Source organism: Amblyraja radiata, chromosome 21 (genome assembly GCF_010909765.2).
Source record: "Amblyraja radiata isolate CabotCenter1 chromosome 21, sAmbRad1.1.pri, whole genome shotgun sequence".
Lineage (NCBI taxonomy): Eukaryota > Metazoa > Chordata > Chondrichthyes > Rajiformes > Rajidae > Amblyraja > Amblyraja radiata.
The window spans coordinates 19,492,799-19,517,153 of record NC_045976.1 but is presented as its reverse complement, the minus strand read 5'-3'; the positions used below and the strand labels follow the sequence as shown (position 1 = coordinate 19,517,153).

General features: G+C 42.4%; 1 protein-coding gene across 2 annotated transcripts in view; it reads left to right on the top strand.

The window, feature by feature from the left end:
- cog5 (component of oligomeric golgi complex 5) overlaps nucleotides 1-24,355 on the top strand; it is a 111,440-nt gene that overhangs the window by 73,068 nt on the left and 14,017 nt on the right. For both annotated transcript variants that reach the window (XM_033039707.1, XM_033039708.1), the window contains exons 11-17: nucleotides 5,410-5,491; nucleotides 10,094-10,298; nucleotides 11,610-11,771; nucleotides 15,191-15,290; nucleotides 19,236-19,346; nucleotides 20,989-21,051; nucleotides 22,872-22,975. In XM_033039707.1, coding sequence (XP_032895598.1) covers nucleotides 5,410-5,491; nucleotides 10,094-10,298; nucleotides 11,610-11,771; nucleotides 15,191-15,290; nucleotides 19,236-19,346; nucleotides 20,989-21,051; nucleotides 22,872-22,975 — 827 coding nt within the window. The remainder of the gene's footprint in view (nucleotides 1-5,409; nucleotides 5,492-10,093; nucleotides 10,299-11,609; nucleotides 11,772-15,190; nucleotides 15,291-19,235; nucleotides 19,347-20,988; nucleotides 21,052-22,871; nucleotides 22,976-24,355) is intronic.

The following is a 24,355-nucleotide window of genomic DNA, read 5'->3' as shown; positions in this document are numbered from 1 at the left end:
AAACTTACATGACCCGCCTCCATGCACCACAGGTTCCTCCAGCTAAACCTCCACTTTTCTACACTCTCCCAGTTCATCCACTGTCCCTGCTTAACCTGAGCACTGCCCTTACACATCCGACTGCTTCTTCCTGACGACGTTGCTCGACAACCAATCTCCTCCTCTCTGTTGGATCTGCCGTACTCCTGTGCTGAGATCGTAAGGGCCTGTCCCACTCGGCCGTTATTTGCGCGTAATTTACGCAACATCATTTACGAGTCACGACGTGATGACATGGTGCGTGATGACATAGGCAGTGACGAGCAGCCGCGCGCGGCGTCACAGGATTTTGTGATGTACAAAATCTTTGCGCGCCATCTGCGTGACGGGCAATTGACGGCCAAGCGGGACAGGCCCTTAAGCCTCATTTCCCTTGCTGCAGCTTACCAACAAAGTCTTGTTAGCCTCTAAGCTGCTTGTGCTTCCTGTTCTGCCTGCTTCGAGTTCCACTTCCTCTCTCTAATTACACTTGGCACCAGATTACTATATATCAATGATGTTCCAAACAGTTGATTTTGGCTGATGTCTCTAACAGTTTTATTCTTGTTTCTCAGTCTCATACTGGCTTCTTTGACTTTCATTGGTAGAACTTTAGTGCTCATGTTGATAAACAGCAATAAAAGTTTCCAAAGGTGATGGAAAGACTGGAGGAAAGACTAGGTGCTGTGAGTTCTCTTGTGGCGATTTTTCAGACGACTGCCGGTAACTGTCAAGTTGCCGGCAGTCGCCTGAAAAACCGGCAACTGGAACGGTAACTGTCAGAGTCGAACACGAACACAGGGACACACGAACACACAGACACACAGACACAGACACACCCACCTTCCTTCACCAGCCCTTTATGCAGGCGGGGGACAGGGCAAGTGGGGGAAGCGCTGCCTGAGTGAAATTCACACGGTGCAAAGCCAATGTGATACAGACACACACTGCGATGAACAGGAAGGTTGGCGCTGTAATTAAGAAGCTAAAAAGCACAGTGTGCGGTAAGTCCTTTATAAGAGGGGGGGAGAAGGGGAGAGAAGGAGAGAAGGAGTGGAGACAACATTTAAGAAACCAGAGATACACGGCTGTGAAGCTCGGCGGACATTAACATTACCAGTGGTTCCATGGTTCTGAAAACTACCGCTTACTTTTTTTTTCCCCAATGTGCCAATGAAATTCACCGGTCAGCACCGGCTACAACCTACGAGAACCTTCGAGAACCTTCGAGAACCTTCGACCTCCTGGCAACCCACTGGGACCTCCAGGCGACCCACCTACGGCACGAGAATTCTCGCTACTCTCCATGGCGGCTTCGTTCTAGTCACTGCTAATTTTTCACCATGTTGAAAAATTCGCGCCGGCCATAATGAGGCCGTGACTAGTTCCGAGAATGCAGGAACTCCTCATGACCATGAAGGCAACTCAACGGCAACCACCCGCGAACATGTGGCAACCATGTGGCGACTGCAGTCTCCTGCAGTCACCTAAAAAGTCACCTAAGTGGGACAGGCCCATTATACCTGCATTAAGGTGGCATTTAAACACACCTGAGCAATTACAAACACCTGTAAAGCCATCCGTCCCAAACATTATGGAGGGCACTGTAATTTATTGCAAAATCAAGTGCAAAGAGAGGGTAAAAGAAGATGGAATTAAGAAGAAGGGAGGTAACAGACTAAGTTTAAAACCAACACAAAATAATTTATGCTAGAATGGGAGGTCTCTACCTTTCTTTTCGGTTATGGGTTAACAATTTGGAAAGTATTGCAGCTTCACGGCCGTGATATGTTCTGGTGTTGATTCTCTTGGCAATTATTGCTTTTATCTACATGTGAAGATACACAAAGTTGCTGTCTGATTTGTATATTAATAATGGTGAACGCAGTCTCACTTTTGGCCCTAATGCAAATTAGACCAATATGAGTTGGTCGACGGCGGTGGAGGGTGAAGAGGGGAAAATAAAGGAGAATAGAAGGTATGATCAAAGTTTGATATCTTCCTAGTCAATCGGCCATGGGTTGTACTGTTTGTTCACTTCTCCACTGCAGTCTGAAGCCACTTGAACGAATATGAGTCAGGAGTTATGAATTAGTTCCTCTATAAAATAACCTTAAAAGGCCTGTCCCACTTTCATGACCCAACTCACGACCTCTGCCGAGTTTGCCCTTGACTCATACTCGCAGCATTGTCGTCACGAGGTTGTAGTAGGTCGTAGAGGGCCGTGATGCTAGTCGTAGCATGGCTGTCCGAAGGGGGGGTGCGTTGGGTGCGACCGCACCTCCCTATTTTCCCTCGAGTAAGAAAAAATCCCGGGGAAAAAAAAAATCCCGGGGAAAAAAAATTCCGCTGGCCCACGCCACCCCCGCCGACCCCCGCTGAGCCCACGCCACCCCTGCTGGGCCCACGCAACCCCCGCTGGGCCCAAGCCATCCCCGAAGGGCCCAGCCAACCCCGCTGGCCCACACCACACCCGCTGGCCCACACCAACCCCCCTGGGCCCATGCCACCCCCGCTGACTCCTGCAGGGCCCACGCCACCCCCGCTGGGCCCACACCACCCCAGCTGACCCCTGCTGGGCCAACGCCATCCCCGCAATGCCCACGCCACCCCCGCTGACCCCTGCAGGGCCCACGCCACCCCCGCTGGGCCCACGCCACCCTTGCTGGACCCCCGCAGGGCCCACGCCACCCCCGCTAGCCCACACCACCCCGCTGGGCCCATGCCACCCCCGCTGGGCCCACGCCACCCCCGCTGGGCCCACGTCACCCCCTACAAATATGCGTCAATAGCCTAATCGTTAAAGAGTTAAAAGATAACCTAATCGATAAAGAGCTGAGAAGAGGAATCCGAGCTGCCAAGGAAAGGTACTCTGAGAAGGTGAGGAGCAAGCTCTCAGCTAGTGACTCTTCTTCAGTTTGGAAGGGAATGCAAGAAATCACCAGCTATAAGAGGAAAGCCCCCCGCTCTTTGGACAATCGTCAGCTGACCAACAACCTGAATGAGTTTTACTGCAGGTTTGAAAATCAGAAACGTAACCCTGGTACCCCCTCCCCAACAAACACAGCCAGACCCCAGTCTGTAAAGAATGGTCCCATCTAAACTAGTCCCACTCACACGCGTTTGGCCCATCTATATCTATCTATCTATCTATATAATATTAAAACTCTGTGGCTGGCTGGCTGGCTGTGTGTGGGTGTGTGTTTCTGCCTGACTTGTGGGTGCCAGCCTTTGATTCGTTGCTACGCCAACACCAGACCCAGAAACGCCGAGATTTTTCCCCATTTCGGTAGAGATTTCACTTTTCATTCAAAGTATCCACTCCTCATTAAATTTTGTCGTGTTTATGTACACATTTTTAACAAAATCCTTCTCCCCCCCCCCCCACTCACTCATTTTGTCGCCTCCTGCTGGCCAGCGACCATTACGGCTGCTGGCGCCCGCATCTCGCCTCAAAGACGCCATTTAAAAACACCCGCACTGCTGATTCCTGAGCCGCTTGAGTTGGAGGACCACGTCTCCCGTGGGGGCTACAGCTAGGGAACGGCTGCGTTGGGGGAGCAGACCCCACGGGTCTGCACTTGGTCTAGTATAATATTAAAACTGTGTGGCTGCTGGCTGGTTGTGTGTGTTTCTGCCTGACTTGTGGCTGCCAGCCTTTGATTCGTTGCTATGCCAACGTGAGGCCCAGAAACGCCGAGTTTTTTTCCATTTCGGTAGAGATTTCACTTTTCATTCCAAGTATCCACTCGTTATTAAATTTCGTCGTGTTTATGTACACATTTTTAATAAAAATCCTTCTCCCCCCCCCCCCCCACTCACTCATTTTGTCGTCTCCTGCTGGCCAGCGACCATAACGGCTGCTGGCGCCCGCATCTCGCCTCAAACGCGCCATTTAAAAACAGCCGCACTGCTGATTCCTGAGTCGCTTGAGTTGGAGAACCATGTCTCCCATGGGGGCTACGGGTAGGGAACGGCTGCGTTGGGGGAGTAGACCCAACGGGTCTGCACTTGGTCTAGTATTCATCTAAACCTGTCCTATCCATGTACGTGTCCAAATGTCTCTTAAACATTAGGATAGTCCCAGCCTTAACTACCTCATCTGGCAGCTTGTTACATACCTACACCCAGCACCCTTTGTGTGAAAAAGCTACCTCAGATTCCTGTTAATTTCTGAAATATTGGTCATAAATTTGGTGCAAAAATGCTCCAAAATAAGGCTCAGAATGCATCAGAGAACATCTAAAACCCCAGAGCTTCCAGGGCCCTTAAGCGGGCCCTGGACCCTGGCATCGAGCTTCGCGCTTGTGATGCGCGCAGCGCGCACATTATTTCACATTAATTTTTTTGTAATCCTGTCATGCCACCCCCCTTTTTGGAAAGTTTTGTATGGGCCTGCGTAGGTACTCGTGGCATCAAGTAGGTCGGGGCATTTTTTCTAGCCTGATGAAAAATGTCCACGTAAAAAAGGTTGTGAATTAGGTCGTGAAAGTGGGACAGGCCCTTAACATTTTTTCATTACTTAAGGGGCTTAAATTATTTAAATATCTATTCCTTAAAAAACATAGTTGTATATACATGTAATTTCTTTATTTGAGCATTTTAAAATGTTAAGGATTTTCAAACATGTTTTAATCTTATTGGTGTTGGCGTTAATCTTTATTTAATACTTTTTTAACAATGTGCAAAGTTGCTTCCCAATGTGCTGTATTTGAGAGTTACCATAGGCTGCTCATCAATGGCTGTACAGCTTGGATGTTGTTGGATTGATGTCTGACAGCAGCATGCACTGGAAACGCGAAAGGGAAAACAAATCACATTAAATTTTGCGAGGTTCTCCCTGAAACCCGCGACGAGATCGGCAGTTGTGGAGCTCCATCCGGCGCGGCCTTGTCGGCTTTGGAAGCCGCGGCCTCCAGTACGGAGGCGGCCGTTCCAGGGTTCCCATGCCGCTGTGAGGACTCTCCCAACGCCGGAGCACCACCACCTGGCGAGAACGGCCAGGAACATCGGGCCTCCGTAGAGGCAACTGTGGAGGCCTCAATAGGCCCGACTATGGGTGAACTGGGGTTGGGGACTGGACTTTGTGCCTTCCCTCATGGTGGGAGCCATTGTGGGGGGATGTTCTTTGTGTTTAAGACTCTCATTGGTGTTATGTCTGTATTCTTTTTTTGTGTGCTGCAAAATGGCAAAAAGCATTTCACTTCATTACACCTCGGTGTATGTGAATGTGACTAATAAAAACCTTTGAATACTTTGAAATGATTACAAGGCACATTACTTTGCTGCCGAGCATACATTCTCAGTCAATGGAATTTTGATTAAAATAATATTTATAGATACTCAATCTCTGCAAGTAACTGAAAATGTGCATTGATTTTCCTTCCTCAGGATAGTCACACAGACATTTTGTATGTTTTCTGGAACTCTGTTACTGCAATGCTGGCTCTGAAATTTCAGCAAGCAACAAACTGTAAGTCCTCCATTGACTTTTATATGTTGCAACTTTCCCCTGAAAATGGTAAAGAATTAAGTAAATTGAGTACTTTCATGAATGTCATGTTATTATTAGAGTCAAGAGAGTTTATTGTCATGTGTCCCAGATAGGACAATGAAATTCTTGCTTACTGCAGCACCACAGAGTATTGTAAGCATAAATACGGAACAGTTCAGTGTATCTAAATAGCTTAGATCATATATATACACACATAAATAAACAGATAAAGAGCAATAGGCTGTTATAGTTCAGAGTTTGTTTGATGTCGAGTTTAATAGCCTGATGGCTGTGAGGAAGAAGCTGTTCCTGAACCTGGATGTACTCCTTCAGTATGTACTAATGTGATAGCCTGGGTTGTGTACTCAAGTTTTTGGATTTTTAACTTAAACCTTGGTACTCTCCTCTGAGTGAAATCAATTGCATTGAGTTGATATTAATGCACATGATCTGCCCCATGTCGCGTGGAACCCTGCTGTATGGGGTTCTGGTGGCTTTGAGAAAAATGTTGTATGCTTGCACTCAGTTCAAAGTGTTGCATGTTTCAGCACCATGTTGGTAATGCAAAACTGGCTTACGTGAGTGCCATGCTGGGCCAAGATTCCAAATTGTGATGGACCACATTGTCCTAGGGCTAGGATTGACATAATCAAATTGGGTTTTGATCTCATCCCTCATCAGATTTCTAATGGAGATTGGTGTAAAATACGTATTGGCTCTGGAATTGAACAACACTTAATACTGATATGTAAATTATTTTGAATAAGATTGCAAATTAATGGATATATTGGTAACGGTTAAAGAAACAATATTGTGAAACAATTATTTGTGATGTTTTTTTAATTTTGTTTGCTAAGCAGCACAAATTAATCAAATGTGTATGTTAATTAAAATGCAAAAATATATAGTAAAATTAAACAAAGGTTTGTGTGCACTCCCATGTAAACATACTCCTGCCATAGACAGATACATCAGCACCCATATGCACATGGTAAAGATACAGTATGTGGAACGTATATTTACAAAGAAGGATACTTTTAAGATTCTTTAATTTAATATTAACCCTAATGCTTTTGGTGTTTCTCATTTAATGTTTGGGAGAAAGTATGAAGGCAGTTAAATACTGTACGGGGAACACTGTTTTATTTTCTAATCGTACAATGTATATTTGGCCCTTGGATTTTTGTATAAAACAAAACAGAATAATGAAATGTTTGCGTGTAGCCTCGCTCTGACAAGGGAAGAGGCGCAGGACAGAATGGTCAGTGTGGGAATAATAAGGGGAGTTAAAGTGGTTAGCAACTGGGAGACTTAGCAAGACTTGGTGGACCAAAAACAAATGTTTGGTAAAATGGTCGCCGAGTCAATATGGAAATGATAAGGTGAGTTAAAATGGTTAGCAACTGTTAATATGGGAATGGGAGGTGGAGGGTCTCAAAGAGTCCTGACTCAAAATGACTCTTATCCATGTTTTTCAGAGATGCTTGTATACAGTATTATATTCTAGTATTGTACTACATACTTTGCATCTTCTTGCTGATCTGTCATTCAGTAAGATCATGCTAATCTTTCACTTCAGCATCACCTTCCTGCACCAATACCATTTTGCTTGACTTCCTTTATCAAAAATATATTGATCTCTGACTTAAATACCATCCAAGACCGAGTGCCCACAGCCATTTTGGATCCAGAATTGCAAAGATTGATTACTCTCAGGGTTAGAACATTTCTCAATCTCTGTCCAGAAAATAGACCTCGTATTTTAAGACTCCAACCTTTCATTCTAGACACACCAACCAGGCTAACCATCAATTCTGGCTTTCAAACTCTTCAAAAATTCTGTGTCCATGAGATTACCTCTTATTCTTCCGAACACTGGAGAATAGAAGCTCAGTTTCCTTAATTTTCCTAATACAAGGAATCAGTCTGATGAACCTTCGTTCTATCCTTCTATCTATGGTAGGAAGGCCAGAATTGTACATAATGCAGGGCTCTCGTTTAACTTTTTTGCCCTGTTGCCAGCTGGGCAACCTTGGCAGCTTTTTAGGTTGCCAAATGACAGTTTAGGTGGTCATTTAAGATGGCTTGCATGACGCGTGCGATAATGTGCTCGGACGAAATGCGTAGTTACCAGTCGGAATTATGCTCAATGAAGCATTCACATATTATTTCTGCTTCAAATAAAGTCACAAACTAAACATATTCACCAATCAAGACATGATATAAACCACAATGACATGCAGCAAAATTATAATACAGTATCTCAACTCTTTTTACACATTGCAATTAATGCAATTTCTATTATTTCTTTCCACTTCCAAACAAAAATGTGGTTGGATTATTCAGCGTATGATCAACCTGTGTTAATAAATCCTGGACCATGGTAACATATATGCTTAACCATGTACACTACAGATTGACGCAAACATGTTTTCTGTGAAGGACCGAAAATTACCATGACATGGCCATATTCTTATTCGCACAGAAACACTCTCGCTTCCCACATAATTTATCCATAACAAAATATACAGGTTGCATGGAAATTTCTAAAGGCATTTTATGATAATAGCTCTTAAAACCAACTATACCCATCTGACAGGTTAAACATTACTAACTGACAAGAGATGGCCAAAGGACATAACTGCAGCAAATGTTCTTTGGTAATATGTTTAAAGGTGTCAAAACGTCACATTACCGGACATTCAGATTAGATGTACGTGTTGTGAACACCAGTTTGTACTCACCAAATAAATAAAAAAATTATTGATAAACACTGTTTCCATCATTCCCACTTCAGAATGAACGTTAAAATTTCAACTGAAATATCTCCTGACCAAATTTGTGATGTATATGACCGACTGTAGAAGTAAAACCTGGATAAATCCAACGTATAGTTGTGAATGTTGCTCATTAAATAACTACAGTACTGATACTCCATATTAAGAGCATTGATTTGCCATTAAAATGAATTCTGTAATAACGTGTCAACGGTAGCAGTGACAATCGAACACTGCGGTTTTAATGTTTCACGTGTTCACAATTTAATTAATCCATCTTTATGGACTAAAACAAATAATAACATTGGGAATTAAAACACATTTGATTGCATTCCGTTATCAAACATAGTCAATGTTCGCTCTGAAGACATTTCCAGCACAATAGGGTCAGGGAAGGGTGTGTGTGTGTGTGAATCAGTGTGGGGTGGAGGGGGGGGGGGGGGGGGGCGCAATTACTCTGTGATACAGACTTGATGGGTCAAATGAGAAGGCAATCGGTACGGCATGGATGGATTGAGGCAGGTGAATTAGTACGTGTTGGTTGGAGTATGTATGGATGGGGGGGTGGCAGGAGAATCAATGAGAGGTGGATAGGGTGATCAGCGCAGGATAAATAGATTGGGGGGGTAGATGGGGAGGGGAGCACAGGGGATGTCAGTGAGGACTGAAGAGGCGGGAATGGGGATCAGTGCGGGATGGAGAGGAGGGGGACCCAGGATAAGAGGGGTGGAGGGGGACATCCAAGAAAGAGAGAGAGAGAGAAGAGGCGAGGTGGGGAGGAAGGTAGGTCAGAGCTCCTCGGACGACATCGCCCCGCTGCCTTGGCCGTCCCTGTCCACCTCCAAGTGCCGCCACCAAAGGGGGAGGCGGTTGGGATCTTTGTTTTCCTAATTGTTTTCTGTACCTGCACGATAACTTTCAGTCAAGACCCTTTTTATTCCCTTCTTCAGACCTTCAGTCTGAAGAAGGGACTCGATCCAAAACGTCACCTATTCCTTTTCTCCAGAGATGCTGTCTGACCCGCTGAGTTACTCCAGCTTGTTGTGTCTATATTCGGTTTAAACCAGCATTTGCATTTACAGTTCCTTCCGACACAATAACTTTCATGGATTTCTGTACAAGATGTCCAGATAATCTGAATACCAATCCTGTTCAGTTTCTAACCATTTAAAAAAATGATAACATTTTGCCGCATAATATTCCATCTGCCAAGCCCTGGCTTCAAACACTTAGCCCGATACATCCTCCTCAATTCTCTCTGCATCCTCCTCGCAGTCTACTTTGCCAGCTGGCTTCAGCAGACTCGCATATATTACATTTGAGCCTCTCATCCAAATCATTGATATAGATTGTAAACAGCTGGGACCCCAGCACCAATCCATGTGGCACCCAACTGCTCTGATTGCACATTCTTGGCAGGCACCTTTTGTAATCACACAATGCTTTATTCAGCAGTTGTATTGTATTTGCCACCTCATTCACCTAGTAAGGTCACGACATTGGGTTACTTAGGTCAAAAAGAAATTATCATGTTCAAGCCTTGTATCTCAATTTAGTGGAATCGATGAGATTAATTATTATATTCTCAGTTGCAGAATAAATGCTGCAAGCAATGCTGAGGCGGTAGGGGTAATACTTACATCTGAAGAAGGGTTTCGGCCCGAAACGTTGCCTATTTCCTTCGCTCCATAGATGCTGCTGCACCCGCTGAGTTCCTCCAGCAATTTTGTGTACCCTTACATTTCTAATGTTGAAAATGGTGGTGATTTTGATGAGCTTTAAGGAGATAAACTATCTTTTTCAGCATCCTCATTTCTGAAGCAAGCATTCGAAGGGGAATATCCAAAGTTGTTGCGGTTGTATAATGATCTGTGGAAACGTTTGCAGCAATACAGCCATAGTATACAGAGTAGTGTAACTACTGGTGGATTTACTGACACGCCTCCTGAATTTCCAATAGAAGAGGAAGACGCACAGGATCTATTTATGTTGAAGAAACAGGATTACGAGTAAGTTGCATTTAAATTTATTGTCTCTGACATCCACGATGCTGGTTCAGTTCCCGCCTCTCATGCATCTTTACACTTCGCCCTTCCAACTTAGGTGGCCGTTTCTATCTATTTAAGTTTAATAATCGAGAATCAAAAAATGTTTTGTGTGCCAAGATTTGGTGCATTGTGTCAATTTGTGCTGAAGGATCATAACAATAGGTTTGGCTGAAAAATATTTCATGTAAAACCCATTGTCCGGCAGTTCATTCTACAGCAAGACAATGATCCCAAACATACTGCAAAAGCAACAAAGGAGTTTTTCAAAGCTTAAAAAATGGTCAATTCTTGAGTGTCCATGCAATCACCCGATCTGAACAGCATGCCTTTTATATGCTGAAGAGAAAACTGAAGGGACTAGTCCCCAAAACAAGCATAAGCGAAAGATGACTGCAATACAGGCCTGGCAGAGCATCATCAGAGAAGACACCAGCAACTATTGATGTCCATGAATTGCAGACTTCAAGCAGTCATTGCATGCAAAGGATATGCAACAAAATACTAAACACGACTACTTTCATTTACATGACATTGCTGTGTCCCACACATTATGGTGCCCTGAAATGGGAGGGGTTGTGTATAAACACTGCTGTAATTTCTACATGGTGAAACCAAAATGTATAAAAATGGCCTTTATTAAAATCTGACAATGTGCACTTTAACCACATCCAATTTTTTTTGCTATAACAAATCTCAAATTGTGGAACAGAGGCAAATAAATAAATATTGGGTCTTTGTCCCAAACATTATAGAGGGCACGGCATATAGCGACAATAATTCAATACAATTATCTGGGGGAGAGATTGTTTTTAATCAGCTGAGGTCATGTTCAGCCATTCACATGGAAGTAAAGGCTGGACTTTCGCAAACCCTCTGGAATTGGATCAGATTGACTGAGACAAAGTCAGTACCTTTAATTTTAGTTTCATGATGACATTTTATATTTTAATATATTATGCTTCAATTAAGTTTTTTAATCTTTATTTAAACTAATTTGAATAGCCTGTTGATATTTCCAAATGTCAGAGTCATTTACACATTAAACAGTCTCAGGAGCTGTCGGGTGTGATAGTGTGGGGGCCTCCGCATTATGGTGCCACCACTGAGACAGGCTTGTGGGCACAGAGGGTGAGTGAGATCGGGCCTCCACAGGTGGTCAAATGAGGACAGTGGGCTGAGTTCAGGGAGATCTGAACAGATATTTTCAATGAATGTAATTGCTGTTGAAGTTATCAGGCTAGTTATAATTCCAACAATCATTTATTTCCTTAGCCCTGAAAAAGCGTTGAAAGATTCTCTGCAATTCTATGAATCTGCTTACCTCTCAAAATCATTATCACGTCTATTTGACCCAATCAACCTTGTCTTTCCTCCTGGGGGCCGTAATCCACCTTCAAATGATGAACTTGATAGCATCATTAAAACAATTACAAGGTAGGGCATTTTACAAAATTAAGTATGCATGGATTAATTAACTTGTTGATGACTTTATTATCATAAATTACAGGATTCCATTTTAATTCTTTCACCGGTTCATTTTGACTGATTATCAAGAAAATATTAAATGTCATGTTATCCATAACAATAGCATATAAAAGATGGTCTGCACATCAAAGTGTGATAGGGTTTTCTAATTACATATATTTCTGCACTCTTACTGAATGTTCTGGTTACTTGCAAATCACTTGGTGAAGCCAATTTCTTTTGGAATTATATCATTAAAAATAGACCAGAGTTCACTGGCCAAGTGCCCAGCAAGAATGGAATATAATGAGTTCATTTATTTGTTTTTAGAGCCCACTGAAACTCAATTTACAATTATCTGATACATTATTTAATTACAAATATAGTCCTGCTTTCCACAACAGCAAATCGGTAGGTTAAAATAAATATGAGACTGACAAAAAGGTTGATTTAAAAAAAAAAAAATTTAAGCTGCAAATTTGAAATAAAAGCAAATGCTGATTAGCAACAGCTTCATCAGTTTCTTAAAATAACAAATTAACAGATATAATGAACAAAAGGTTATAACCAGAATGTTCTTTGACTATGTTGAATGCTAACCATGTTTACGATTGTTTTAGGATTTAAATATTCATATCAGTACAACTACAAAGAAACTTCATTTAAACTTTATTGCATTTTCTTTGCAGTAAATGATACTGGCAATGATCCTGTTTAAGAAAGAACTGCAGATGCTGGAAAAATCGAAGGTAGACAAAAAATGTTAGAGAAACTCAGCAGGTGAGGCAGCATCTATGGAGAGAAGGAATAGACTGAAGAAGGGTCTCGACCCGAAACGTCGCCTATTCCTTCTCTCGATGCTGCTTCACCCGCTGAGTTTCTCCTGCATTTTATGTCTACCTTTGATTTTTGTCTACCAATGATCCTAGACACTTAATTTGCATTTTGACTTCAATCAGTTTAAATCTTTGCATGTATCTAGATCTGAAGACCAATTCAGAATACATTATGCAAATTTATATTCTTTATTGAAAACTGCATTGTCAGAGTCGGAGTAAAGAAGTGCAAATCTCCCAGATAGGAATAATCTCACACATAAGAAAAGACCCAAAGTGCTGGAATAACTCAGCGGGTCAGACATTTCGGGTCACCCTAATATCCGTGTACTTCATGGGTGCTGTCTGACCCACTGAGGTAATCCAGCACTTTGTAAACCAGCACCATCAGTTCCTTGTTTCTACATAATCACACACACCTTTGCTTTCAAATGCTTTGAAGATAAATCCTGTTAAGAGAGAATTCCAGATGTGTTTAGAGGTCCATGAGACGCCGTTTAAACATAGTTGGAGTTACATTAACTATTTGATTTTCTTCCATATGTTAACTTTCAAATTTTCTTGACTGGGAGAGGAGCAGACAGGAGCCACACATAGACAGGTTATATGAACATTTTGCACCTGGAGCAGAATTCAGTATTCCACAACTGGGACTTTTTTTGAAGTAGTATTTAAAATGATACTTGTCTACTTAACTATCCTTCGCCTATTAATAAATCAGACCAATCATCTTTGATCATTTTCAAATCCTTGGGTTGAGGTTGAATGCATAACATTTTGTGCTGCAAAACTGCTTCCACTTTAAGGCTTGCCAGTACTTCCATATAATGAAGTGCTAATGATTAAATACCTTCCCCAGAATTTAATAACATATGGTATATTTTCCCCATGACCTCCTTCCCATATTATTTAGCACTAGCCCTTTGCTGGGTAATCATTTGGTGCAACACTTGTGCTGTGGCACGGTGGCGCAGCTGGTAAAGCCACTGCTCACATCGCCGGAGACACGGGTTTGATCCTGACCTCTGATGCTGTTGGTGTGAAGTTTGCACATTCTCCTGGTGACCGCGTGGGTTTACACTGGATGCTCCGGCTTCCTCTTTCATCTCAAAGACATGTTTCTAGGTTAATTGGCCTCTGTAAATTGGTCTTAGTGTGTAGGGAGTGGATGAGAAAGTGCGATAACATGGAACAAAATTAGAACTGTTAACAGTTAAACCAAGTTTAGTTCAGTTTAGAGATACAAACATGGAAACAGGCCCTTCAGCCGGCTGAGTCCTCGCCGACCATCAATCACCCGTTCACACTTGGATTTATGTTATCATACTTTCTCATCCACTCCCTATACGCTGGGAGGCAGAAGAATGGGATAGATCAGCCATGGTTGAATGTCGGAGTTGAATTGATGGGCCGAATGGCCTAATTCTGCTCCTAGAACTTATGAACATGAACACTAGGGGCAATTTACAGAGGCCGATTGTCTGGGATATGGGAGGAGAACGGAGCACCTGGATGAAGCCCACACGGACACAGGGAGAAGGCACAGACTGCTTTAACTGAAACAGGATTACATTTCTAGAATGGACTAAAATGACAGTCCATTTAGACAAAAATGGACCATTATTTTGCACCCTCAATTAAAGCTGTAGAAAATTAGAATCGAGCCATGAAGAAAGATGAGAATATTAATTAGTGAGAACAGTTTCATTCATCACCATATTCTAATTGATATTAAGTCAGCACAACTTGGTAGGATCTTTTTAGTGTCTGTCTAAGTAGCACACATAATTAGAAATAATGAACTACTTAAGAGTTCTAGAGGAGCTTGATACTAATTATCTAAAGTCAGCTTGGGGAATTTAGGTTACTCCATAATAAAGCACAAATTTGAGTAAAAATTTCAAATGTAATAAACAAAAAATCTGGACTTTGGTTAGCTTCCTTATTTTTTTTACTGTGGAAGCAGTAATGGATTTAACCATAGGTTGGGGTGGTAATGAGAGGGATGATTTTGGGACAAGACACCGTTCCATACCGTGTCCTTGTGTACTTCCTGCTTGGACTAACCAATAACTAGAACAAGTGTTGAACAGGTCAAGTGTGGAATGTTTCTGTTCAATCTCTGTCCAAGTTTGAATTTCCACATAGCTCTTGAAATTCTCTGAAGGAGCCAATGCCTTGTAATTGAACTCTGTCCAGAAATTCTCCATCTGGCTGATGACTTGATACATGTATATAAGGTTTTAGGATGTGTGGATGTGTCAGAATCGTTTTACCATGTCCAAAAGAACAGAGCATAGGTTTGATTCTTAAAAAGGATATGGGGGTAAATGTTTTACAAAGAGAGTGGTCAACTTCTGGAATGCTGAGAGAGACATTTAGACATACAGAGATACATTTAGAATATAGAGATACAATTCTTAGGCAGGCACTTTCCATAGAACAAGATGTATTAAAACACATTTCTGATAGGTAAAATATATACTTATTTTGTAAGTAAACCATAATTTAGACTTTTAATTGGTTTTGACATGTAAATCTCTCTATTTTCAGTGAATTTAATGTGGCCTCTGTGGATCCAAACCTGAGTCTGGCTGTTGCAAAGAATGTTGCTAAAACTATTCATTTATTTGGAGTTAAATCTGAACAACTTGTAAGTATGGCATGGATCTGTCACTGGGGTTGGTTCATTACAAAATCAAAGGCTATAAAGTTCTTACTGGACTGTAAAATGATAGGTGATTCAAACGTTATCTTTTGACTGTAACATTGTTTCCTAAGTAGCAAATTATATTTTAATTGGATAATTTACCAGTCATATTCATCACTGAGCAAAGGCATTTTCAAATGGTGAAATCAACAGGACAGTGATCTATTCCAAGCCAGCCACAATTGGGGAGATATTCAGTCAGGTGCTTTTTATATTCATGCCTGGGATCTAGCCATTGCTGGCAAGGTGAGATTTGGAGTGTATCGCTAATTCCCCTCCTAAACTGACATAATCTGAGGTTAGTTCAAAGTCACCTACATTGGTGTGTCTGCAGTCACACAGAAACCAGACTTTGGTAAGGATGGGCAATTTCATCCTTAGTTTTGTTATGAAAGAATGGAGATTAATCCTTACCAGTAAAGTAAATGCCTTTATTTTCTATTTCTTTAAAATATTGCTTTGGCAGGAATCAAACTTGTGATTCCTGATCAACAGTCCAGACATTATTTATCAGCCCAATAACTTGATCACTATACCACTCTAATTAATTTTCCGGATTCTAGACCTATCTGAGCTACAAGCTATCCTTGCATTACAGAGGGTTGTGTCGCAAGGAAATGGGCTACACCGCAATTTTCCACAACGCAAAGCCACTTCATCTGTGTATGCTTCTAGAAATCCAAGTTGAAAAGAAGGTGCTGTTTATATTTTATTCTGTAACAGGAGGGGTTGCTTGTACAAAATTAAGGGTAGCAGTATACGCTGTAGGATTCCACTAAAGGCCTGCTTTTGGAAATAAATATCAATGATATGGACAATTATTCGGGCTCTGTTTCAGAATTTTGGAGATCAAGTCAAGACAATTTAATGTGTCAAAATGGAGCAGTAAAATGTTTATTTGCAGCAGCACTACAGGTTTGTAAACTCAGTACTCAATGGATAACATAATAAACAAGCACAAAAAAGAAGTTCAATAAATAAAAAAAACATTATAGTGCAAAATACGCCTGACAACAACGCCCAATGTCCCTAGTGCAACCAAGAAAATTTGTGGTTCGGAGTTTAGCTGGAGTTGGTTGTGTTCTAATATTTAATGTTGATGAGCAACGTAAGGGCCCTTTATCCTCAGCTTTGATGATTGGCCTGTGAATTTGCAGCAGTGGTGAACAGTAACAGTGAACGCAAGGGGCAACGTATATCAGACCTAATCTTTCATAGAACATGGATATTTACTTTTCTGCCTAGTCTCTTGGAACCAAGTGGCTTGCTCGGCCCTGTCAGAGAGCAAAGAGATATGTAGGCTTCTATGGGCCTGAAATTTCACATGTACCAGACTGGGAAAGGCAATAGATTTTATTCCTCAGTTTAAATTCAAGATTCAAGAGAGTTTATTGTCATGTGTCCCAGATAGGATAATGAAATTCTTGCTTTGCTTCAGCACAACAGAATATAGAAGGCATGAATATAGAACAGATCAATGTGTCCATATACCATTGTATAAATATATACACAAATGAATGAATAAAATGGATAAAGTGCAAATAAACAGATAATGGGTTATTAATGTTCAAAGTTTTGTTTGAGTTGAGTTCAATAGCCTGATACCTGTGGGGAAGTTGCTGTTTCTGAACCTGGACGTTGTAGTCTTCAGGCTCCTGTACCTTCTACCTGAAGGTAGCGGGGAGATGAGTGTGTGGCCAGGATGGTGTGGGTCCTTGATGATGCTGCCAGCCTTTTTGAGGCAGCGACTGCGATAGATCCCCTCGATGGTAGGGAGGTCAGAGCCGATGATGGACTGGGCAGTGTTTACTACTTTTTGTAGTCTTTTCCGTTCCTAGGTGCTCAAGTTGCCGAACCAAGCCACGATGCAACCGGGCAGCATGCTCTCTACTGTGCACCTGTAGAAGTTAGAGAGAGTCCTCCTTGACATACCGACTCTCCATAATCTTCTCAGGAAGTAGAGGCGTTGATGTGCTTTCTTTATGATTGCATCAGTGTTCTCGGACCAGGAGAGATCTTCAGAGATGTGCACGCCCAGGAATTTGAAGCTCTTGACCCTTTCCACCATCGACCCATTGCTATAAACGGGACTGTAGGTCCTCATCCTACCTCTTCCAAAGTCCACAATCAGTTCCTTGGTTTTGCTGGTGTTGAGGCCCAGGTTATTGTGCTGGCACCATTTGGTCAGTCGGTCGATCTCTCTTCTATACTCTGACTCGTCCCCATCAGTGATACGTCCCACAACTGTGGTGTCGTCAGCGAACTTGATGATGGAGTTCGCACTATGACCAGCTACGCAGTCATGAGTATAGAGTACAGCAGGGGGCTGAGCACGCAGCCTTGAGGTGCTCCCGTGCTGATTGTTATCGAGGCTGACACATTTCCACCAATTCTAACAGTCTGGGGTCTGTGAATGAGGAAGTCGAAATTGATAAGGTGCCTCACGTGAGGCAGCTCAGGAAGATGAGAGCCCACGATATCAAAGGGCAGATACTAGCATGGATAAGAGGTTGGCTGCATGGCAAAAGACAAAGAGTGGCAATAAAGGGGGCTTTTTCTGGTTGGCTGCTAGTGACTAGCGGAGTTCCGCAGGGGTCGGTGCTGGGGCCGCTACTCTTCACGTTGTATATTAATGATTTGGACGAGAGGATTGAAGGCTTGGTGGCCGTGTTTGCGGATGATACGAAAATAGGTGGATGGGGAGGTAGTGTAGAGAAAGCAGGAACTCTGCAGAAGGACTTGGACAGGTTGGGAGGGTGGGCAGAGAAGTGGCAGTTGGTATATAGTGTAGCAAAGTGTGGAGTCATGCATTTTGGTAATAGGAATAAAGGCATAAACTATTTTCTAAATGGGGAGAGAATCCAGAAATCGGAGGTGCAAAGGGACTTGGGAGTGCTGGTGCAGGATTCCCAAAATGTCAAGTCAAATTGGCAATAATGAAAGCAAACTCATTGCTTGCATTTTTTTTCAAGAGGGCTTGTATACAAAAACAGGGATGTATTGCTGACGTTCTATGAGGCCACATTTGGAATGTAAGGACACATTTGGAATATCGTGAGCAAGTTTGGTCACCATAGCTGAGGAAGGATGTGCTGGCTCTGGAGAGGGCCCAGAGGAGGTTTACAAGAATGATCCCAGGAATTAGTAGGTTAACCTATGATGAGCATTTGTCGGCACTGGGCCTGTACTCGCTGGAGTTTAGAAGAATGAGGGAGGGACCTCATTAAAACATACAGAATAGTGAAAGGCATGGATAGGGTGGGTGTGAAGAGGATTCCACTAGCGGGAGAGTCGAGGAGTAAAGAACCTCAGAATTAAAGGATGGTCTTTTAGGAAGATAGGGAGACATTTATTTAGTCAGAGGATGGTGAATCTGTGGAATTCTTTGTCACAGAAGGCTGTGGAGGCCAAATCTCCATATTTTTAAGGCAGAGACGGATATATTCTTGATTTGTACGGGTGTCAGAGGTTATGGGGAGAAGGCAGGAGAATGGGTTTAAGAGGAAGAAATAGATCAGCCATGATTGAATAGTGGAGCAGACTTGATGTGCCGAATGGCCTGATTCTACTGATGTCACTTATGACCTTAATTCTTTTAGATATTGACCAGAGTACTATATATATCTTCTACATCTACTGGAAAAAGAAAAGTGGGATAAATGTGACATCACTTTCAACTGTCCATAGCATCATTGACATGAGAGTATTTATGTGGAAAAAATAGTAACCATCACAGCATGTATTTTTCTTATGGTTCTGGACACATGCACAGATAACATGGCTTTGTGATAGGGCCATTTTTCTAGGAGCACATCACATCTCCTCCTCCATTATGCTTGTATTGTTGGTATTTCATAGCAATTTTAGGGATTTCTATTTTTTTTACAGCTATCTACTCAGGGAGATGCAAGTCAAGTGATTGGGCCTTTAACAGAAGGACAGAGAAGAAATGTGGCAGTAGTGAATTCATTATACAAATTGCATCAGTCAGTGCTGAAGGTAAGGATTACCATTTATTGCTGAATCATACAGCAGGGAAATAAGCTATTTGGCCCAACATGTCCATTATGACTAAGATGCACATCCAAGCAGTATTCCCAAATACTGGGAACAGGAATGCACTCTGAGCTCTTTTAAAAAGCTGATGTCCAGGGCAAAGAAAATAATTTAAGGTTGTCCATGAGACCTGCTTGCAAATATGTTAAATCCTTCCAGACTCATTGGTTTTCCTGGCTCAAGACCAAGTGAATTGGTGAAGAAGCATCTGAAAAGCCATTGAGCACTCAGTTTTTCCCGAAAGAGATGGAGGCCTGAGGCACGGAGGCTGCAATATTTTTTATTTTTTTATTTAACCTTTATTTAACCAGGAGAAATCTCTTTTACAAGAGAGTCCTGGCCAAGACAGGCAGCAGCACAGTTCCACAGTTACAGACAATAATTTAAAAACAACAGAGAACATATAAATAGAGTCACAGTCAGAACATCATCAAACAAAGCATGTACAGACAGAAGAGCCCACTTCAACATCATTAAGAAGGGATTTAAATCTGTTTATAGAAACCAGCTCCTTAGGTTTCAGTTCATTCTACAGCTGGTTCCATGCGAAGGGAGCAGCATAACTAAATGCCCTTTTCCCCAGTTCAGTACGGACTTTAGGTACAGTTAGTAAGAACAAGTCCTCAGAGCGGAGCTGATAAGTTCCTGTGCTTTTTCGAATTACATACTTCTGCAGATATGAAGGAAGAACACCGAGGATAGTCTTATAAATAAGGATATGCCAATGATGGAGTCTGTGGGTGGACAGGGCAAACCATCCAACTTGAGCATACAAAGAGCAGTGGTGCGTGAGGGTTTTAAAATTAGTAACAAATCTCAGTGCTCCGTGGTAGACCGTGTCCAAAGACTGTAGGCATTTTGAAGAATAAAACATCACCATAGTCCAACACAGCCATAAACGTTGCAGCAACAAGTCTTTTTTTGGCTTCAAAAGAAAAACAAGATTTGTTTCTAAAGTAAAAACCTAATTTTATCTTTAGTTTTTTCACAAGTTGCTGGATATGAGGTTTAAAAGAGAGAGAATCGTCAATTATAATTCCCAGATATTTATATTGAGACACAGATTCAACCACAGAGCCCTGCAAAGTGGTGATAGGAGGGAGGTCCAAGGGCTTTGATTTAGCTTTAGTGAACAGCATGAGCTTTGTCTTGTCAGCATTTAAAACAAGTTTAAATAAAGTTTTAAATCACACAGGTTACGTTGCACAGTGTTAAAAGCAGTTTGGAGCTGACAGAGAGCCTGATTTGGGGTAGACGCAGAGCAATAACCTACTTGGTCAACCCAACCAGGGTGGCACACTGGCACAGCTGGTAGAGCCGCAGCCTCACAGCACCAGCGAGCTGGGTTTGATCCTGACCTGGGGTGCTGTCTGTGTGGACTTTGTACGTTCCCCCTGTAATTGCATGAGTTTCCTCCGGATGCTCCGGTTTCCTCCCACATCCCAAACATGTGTGGGTTTGCAGGTTATGAAACGTGCATTGAAAAATTGTTATTTTCACAGAAATGGAAATTGGGAAAGGGTTTTGTGTTTTGAGAATGTTCTGTATGGCAGGAATGTGAGATGTCTATTGTTTGCTTTTCCAGGTGCTGTCTACCCTGAGCTCTTTCCCTTTAAGGGCTGAACAAACGGTTAGAACAGCATTGGAGGTAAAGTCATAGTTATCATTCTACTTGATCAATTTGTGGAGTTGTCCAGCACCAAGTTTTCATTTCCTGCTTTGAATGAAATCATAGTCTTTATCATTGGCGTTGTGCAATATTTAAAAACCCATTTACTTGGTTTATCAGTGGTTTCTGTTGTTTTTCCAACTATATCACTGAGGCCAATTCAAAGAGCCTCCAGGGAAATGTAACATCAATATTAGTGCCTTAAATGTAATAAAAATGTTGCTGGCCACTCAACAGTATGCTATTAGACAAATGAGCACAGACCCATTCAGCAACAACATTATTTGAAGTAATCAAAAAGGAACTGCAGATGCTGGAATATCGAAGGTATACAAAATTGCTGGGGAAACTCAGCGGGTGCAGCAGCATCTATGGAGCGAAGGAAATAGGCGACGTTTCGGGCCGAAACCCTTCTTCAGACTGATGGGGGGTGGGGGGGGGAGAAGGAAGGAAAAGGGGGGGAGGAGGAGGAGGAGCCCGAGGGCGGGCGGATGGGAGGGTGGGAGGAGACAGCTAGAGGGTTAAGGAAGGGGAGGAGACAGCAAGGGCTAGCAAAATTGGGAGAATTCAATGTTAATGCCATCCGGACGCAAGGTCCCCAGACGGAATATGAGGTGCTGTTCCTCCAATTTCCGCTGTTGCTCACTCTGGCAATGGAGGAGACCCAGGACAGAGAGGTCGGATTGGGAATGGGAGGGGGAGTTGAAGTGCTGAGCCACCGGGAGTTCAGGTAGGTTATTGCGGACTGAGCGGAGGTGTTCGGCGAAACGATCGCCCAACCTACGCTTAGTCTCCCTGATGTAAATCAGCTGACATCTAGAGTAATGTTGTTTATTAAGTACCGTGAAGTTCATGTCAACGGAGGGTTTCTACTCTGCAGATAACATTTTCCACTTTAATTACTTTAGACAGAATGATAGTGACACTCGGTGGGAACTGTAAACACTCCTAGGTTGCCACTCCCATCCTGCAAAAGCAGAGCTGGATGGTTTGCAACCATGTTGATTTTGACATTGAATTTCATTTCATTCATTTACTAGTTCCAATACTCCAAAGGCATAACCACCTCCATAATCACTTGGCTTTCTCACTACCCCAGTGCATCTGCTGCTGAAACCCACATCTGTATCTTGCCTCTAATTTCAACTATTCTATTGCTTTCCTGGCCAGCCTTGCACCTTCCACAGTTTGTAAATCCATACTCATCTAAACCTCTTCTGCCCATGTTTTAACTTGCTACCAAATTTCCCCACCATTTCAGCTGGTCTGACTAACTTGCACTGGCGCCCACTACAGGGCACCTCAACGTAAAAATCCTCACCCGAATTAAACCTTCTATAGTCTTATCTTTCTGCTCTCCACATATTGGAAATTGCCTCACTTGATTATGGCCTCTTAAATTCCACCTGTGGTGGCTGAAATATCAAACGTCATGTTCCTAAACCTCCAGATTCGAACCTTTCCTCCTTTAAGATGTTCCTGAAAACCCACCTCAATGTTGATGACTATGGTCATCTTTAACTAACTTAAGGTCTTTGAAGTAATCGATTAGGGTAATGAGGACTGAGGCAACTGGTTTCAAAGATCCACAAGTTAGTTAAACATTGTTTCATTTTGAAAAGCAGTGCTGTGTTTCATTTGTTAATCCATAATTAATACGTTGATTAATTTTGCACTGAATTGCCAAACTTTTATAAATTATTTTAAGGCAATAATTTAAACAAAAACATATTCTTGTTGAGTTGCATTGCTATCTATTATGATATTAACTACAGATTTTACTTTAAAATCTTTCTCAGACAGTTCAAGCTCTCATGGGAAGTGCGGTACAGCCATTGCTAAACTCTGTGGAAGATTCGATTGAAGCCATTATTATCACTATGCACCAAGAAGATTTTGCAGGGTAATTATAGTGAACCCTCGTTATTAAGGACGTCTTTACAATGGATTTTGGTTATAGCGGACGGAGCATCCCCACAGTAATCAAACAGAACACAGGCAGCTAGTAACACCGCAGAGAATGTTGAAATTGACAAGCAAATTTTTGGTTGCAGTAACAAAAATATATTCTTAGCTGTTAAAAAGAACTTTGTTCACTAAGCAGATTAGGCAGGCTAGTGGCTTTGGAAGGTCGATGTCCTTTTGCCATGATTGGTTGGTCGATGGGATCTCACAAAGAGCAGGACAGGGTTTCTGCACATTGCCATCCAAACAGCCCATAGCTCCCATTTTGCTCTCAATCTCTGAATGTGGAAATCAGCAGCAGGAGAAGCAGTTATTGCAGTTCCACAGCTGCGCTGGAGAAGGTGATGCCGGGCGCACCGTGCAGTGAGGGAGGTCTCACTGGGCTCTCAGTGACTGGATCCAGGATTCTGACCCAGTGCATGGGCGGTGATGTCAATGGGGGATAATCCCTTACTCGGTTACAGTGGACAATCGACAATAACGGACATCATTCCCCCCTCTATGGTCCATTATTACGAGGGTTTACTGTATTCAAAATCAATTTGACTCCTCTTGATTCAAAGTGTCCTCGTAGTAGAGAAACGCATCGTTATCCCAGCGGCTTTTGACTATTTTTTATCTGCTTGCCCCAACCCCAGTTGTAGGAACTAAATCTACAGATGCCTCCTCCATTGCCCAACTAACACACAAACACAGATACTTAGTTCCTTATTCCATTAAAGTGACATAATTAATAAAATAATAAACTCTTGGATCCACTACATGGATAGGACAGGTTTGGAGGGATATGGACCAAGCGCAGGCAGGTGGGACTAATGTAGCTAGGGCATGTTGGCTGGTATGGGCAGCTTGGGCCGAAGGGCCTGTTTCCGATCTGTATCACTCTGTGACTATAATTCTTGGGAAATTGCATTCAACAACAAAAAAATGGATGGCTTTGCTTTTCTATGAAATGAAAAGATTATAGTGGTATTGCGGGGGGGGGGTCTGAAAATAATTTAGAAGCAATAGTCTTTTACAGCTTCAAGGCATTCTGAAGTGTCTCACTACCAGCAATGTACTTCTGATGCTTGGATGGGGTCATTATGAAAATGAGAGATGAGAAGTGGTGCTGAAGAGAACACAGAAGCAGGGCAAGAATGGTGCTGTATGGTTGACAGGTCAGGACATGGGAGCAAAAATGTTGGATTAAAGGTGAAGGAAAAAATCATGCAGTTCAGGAAGATTAGATTGGAGTTAAAAAATCTCTTGTCCATGAAGATCACAAACCTGGGCAGATGTAGAATATCAATCAATGGGAGTACTGTCAAATCAAGAA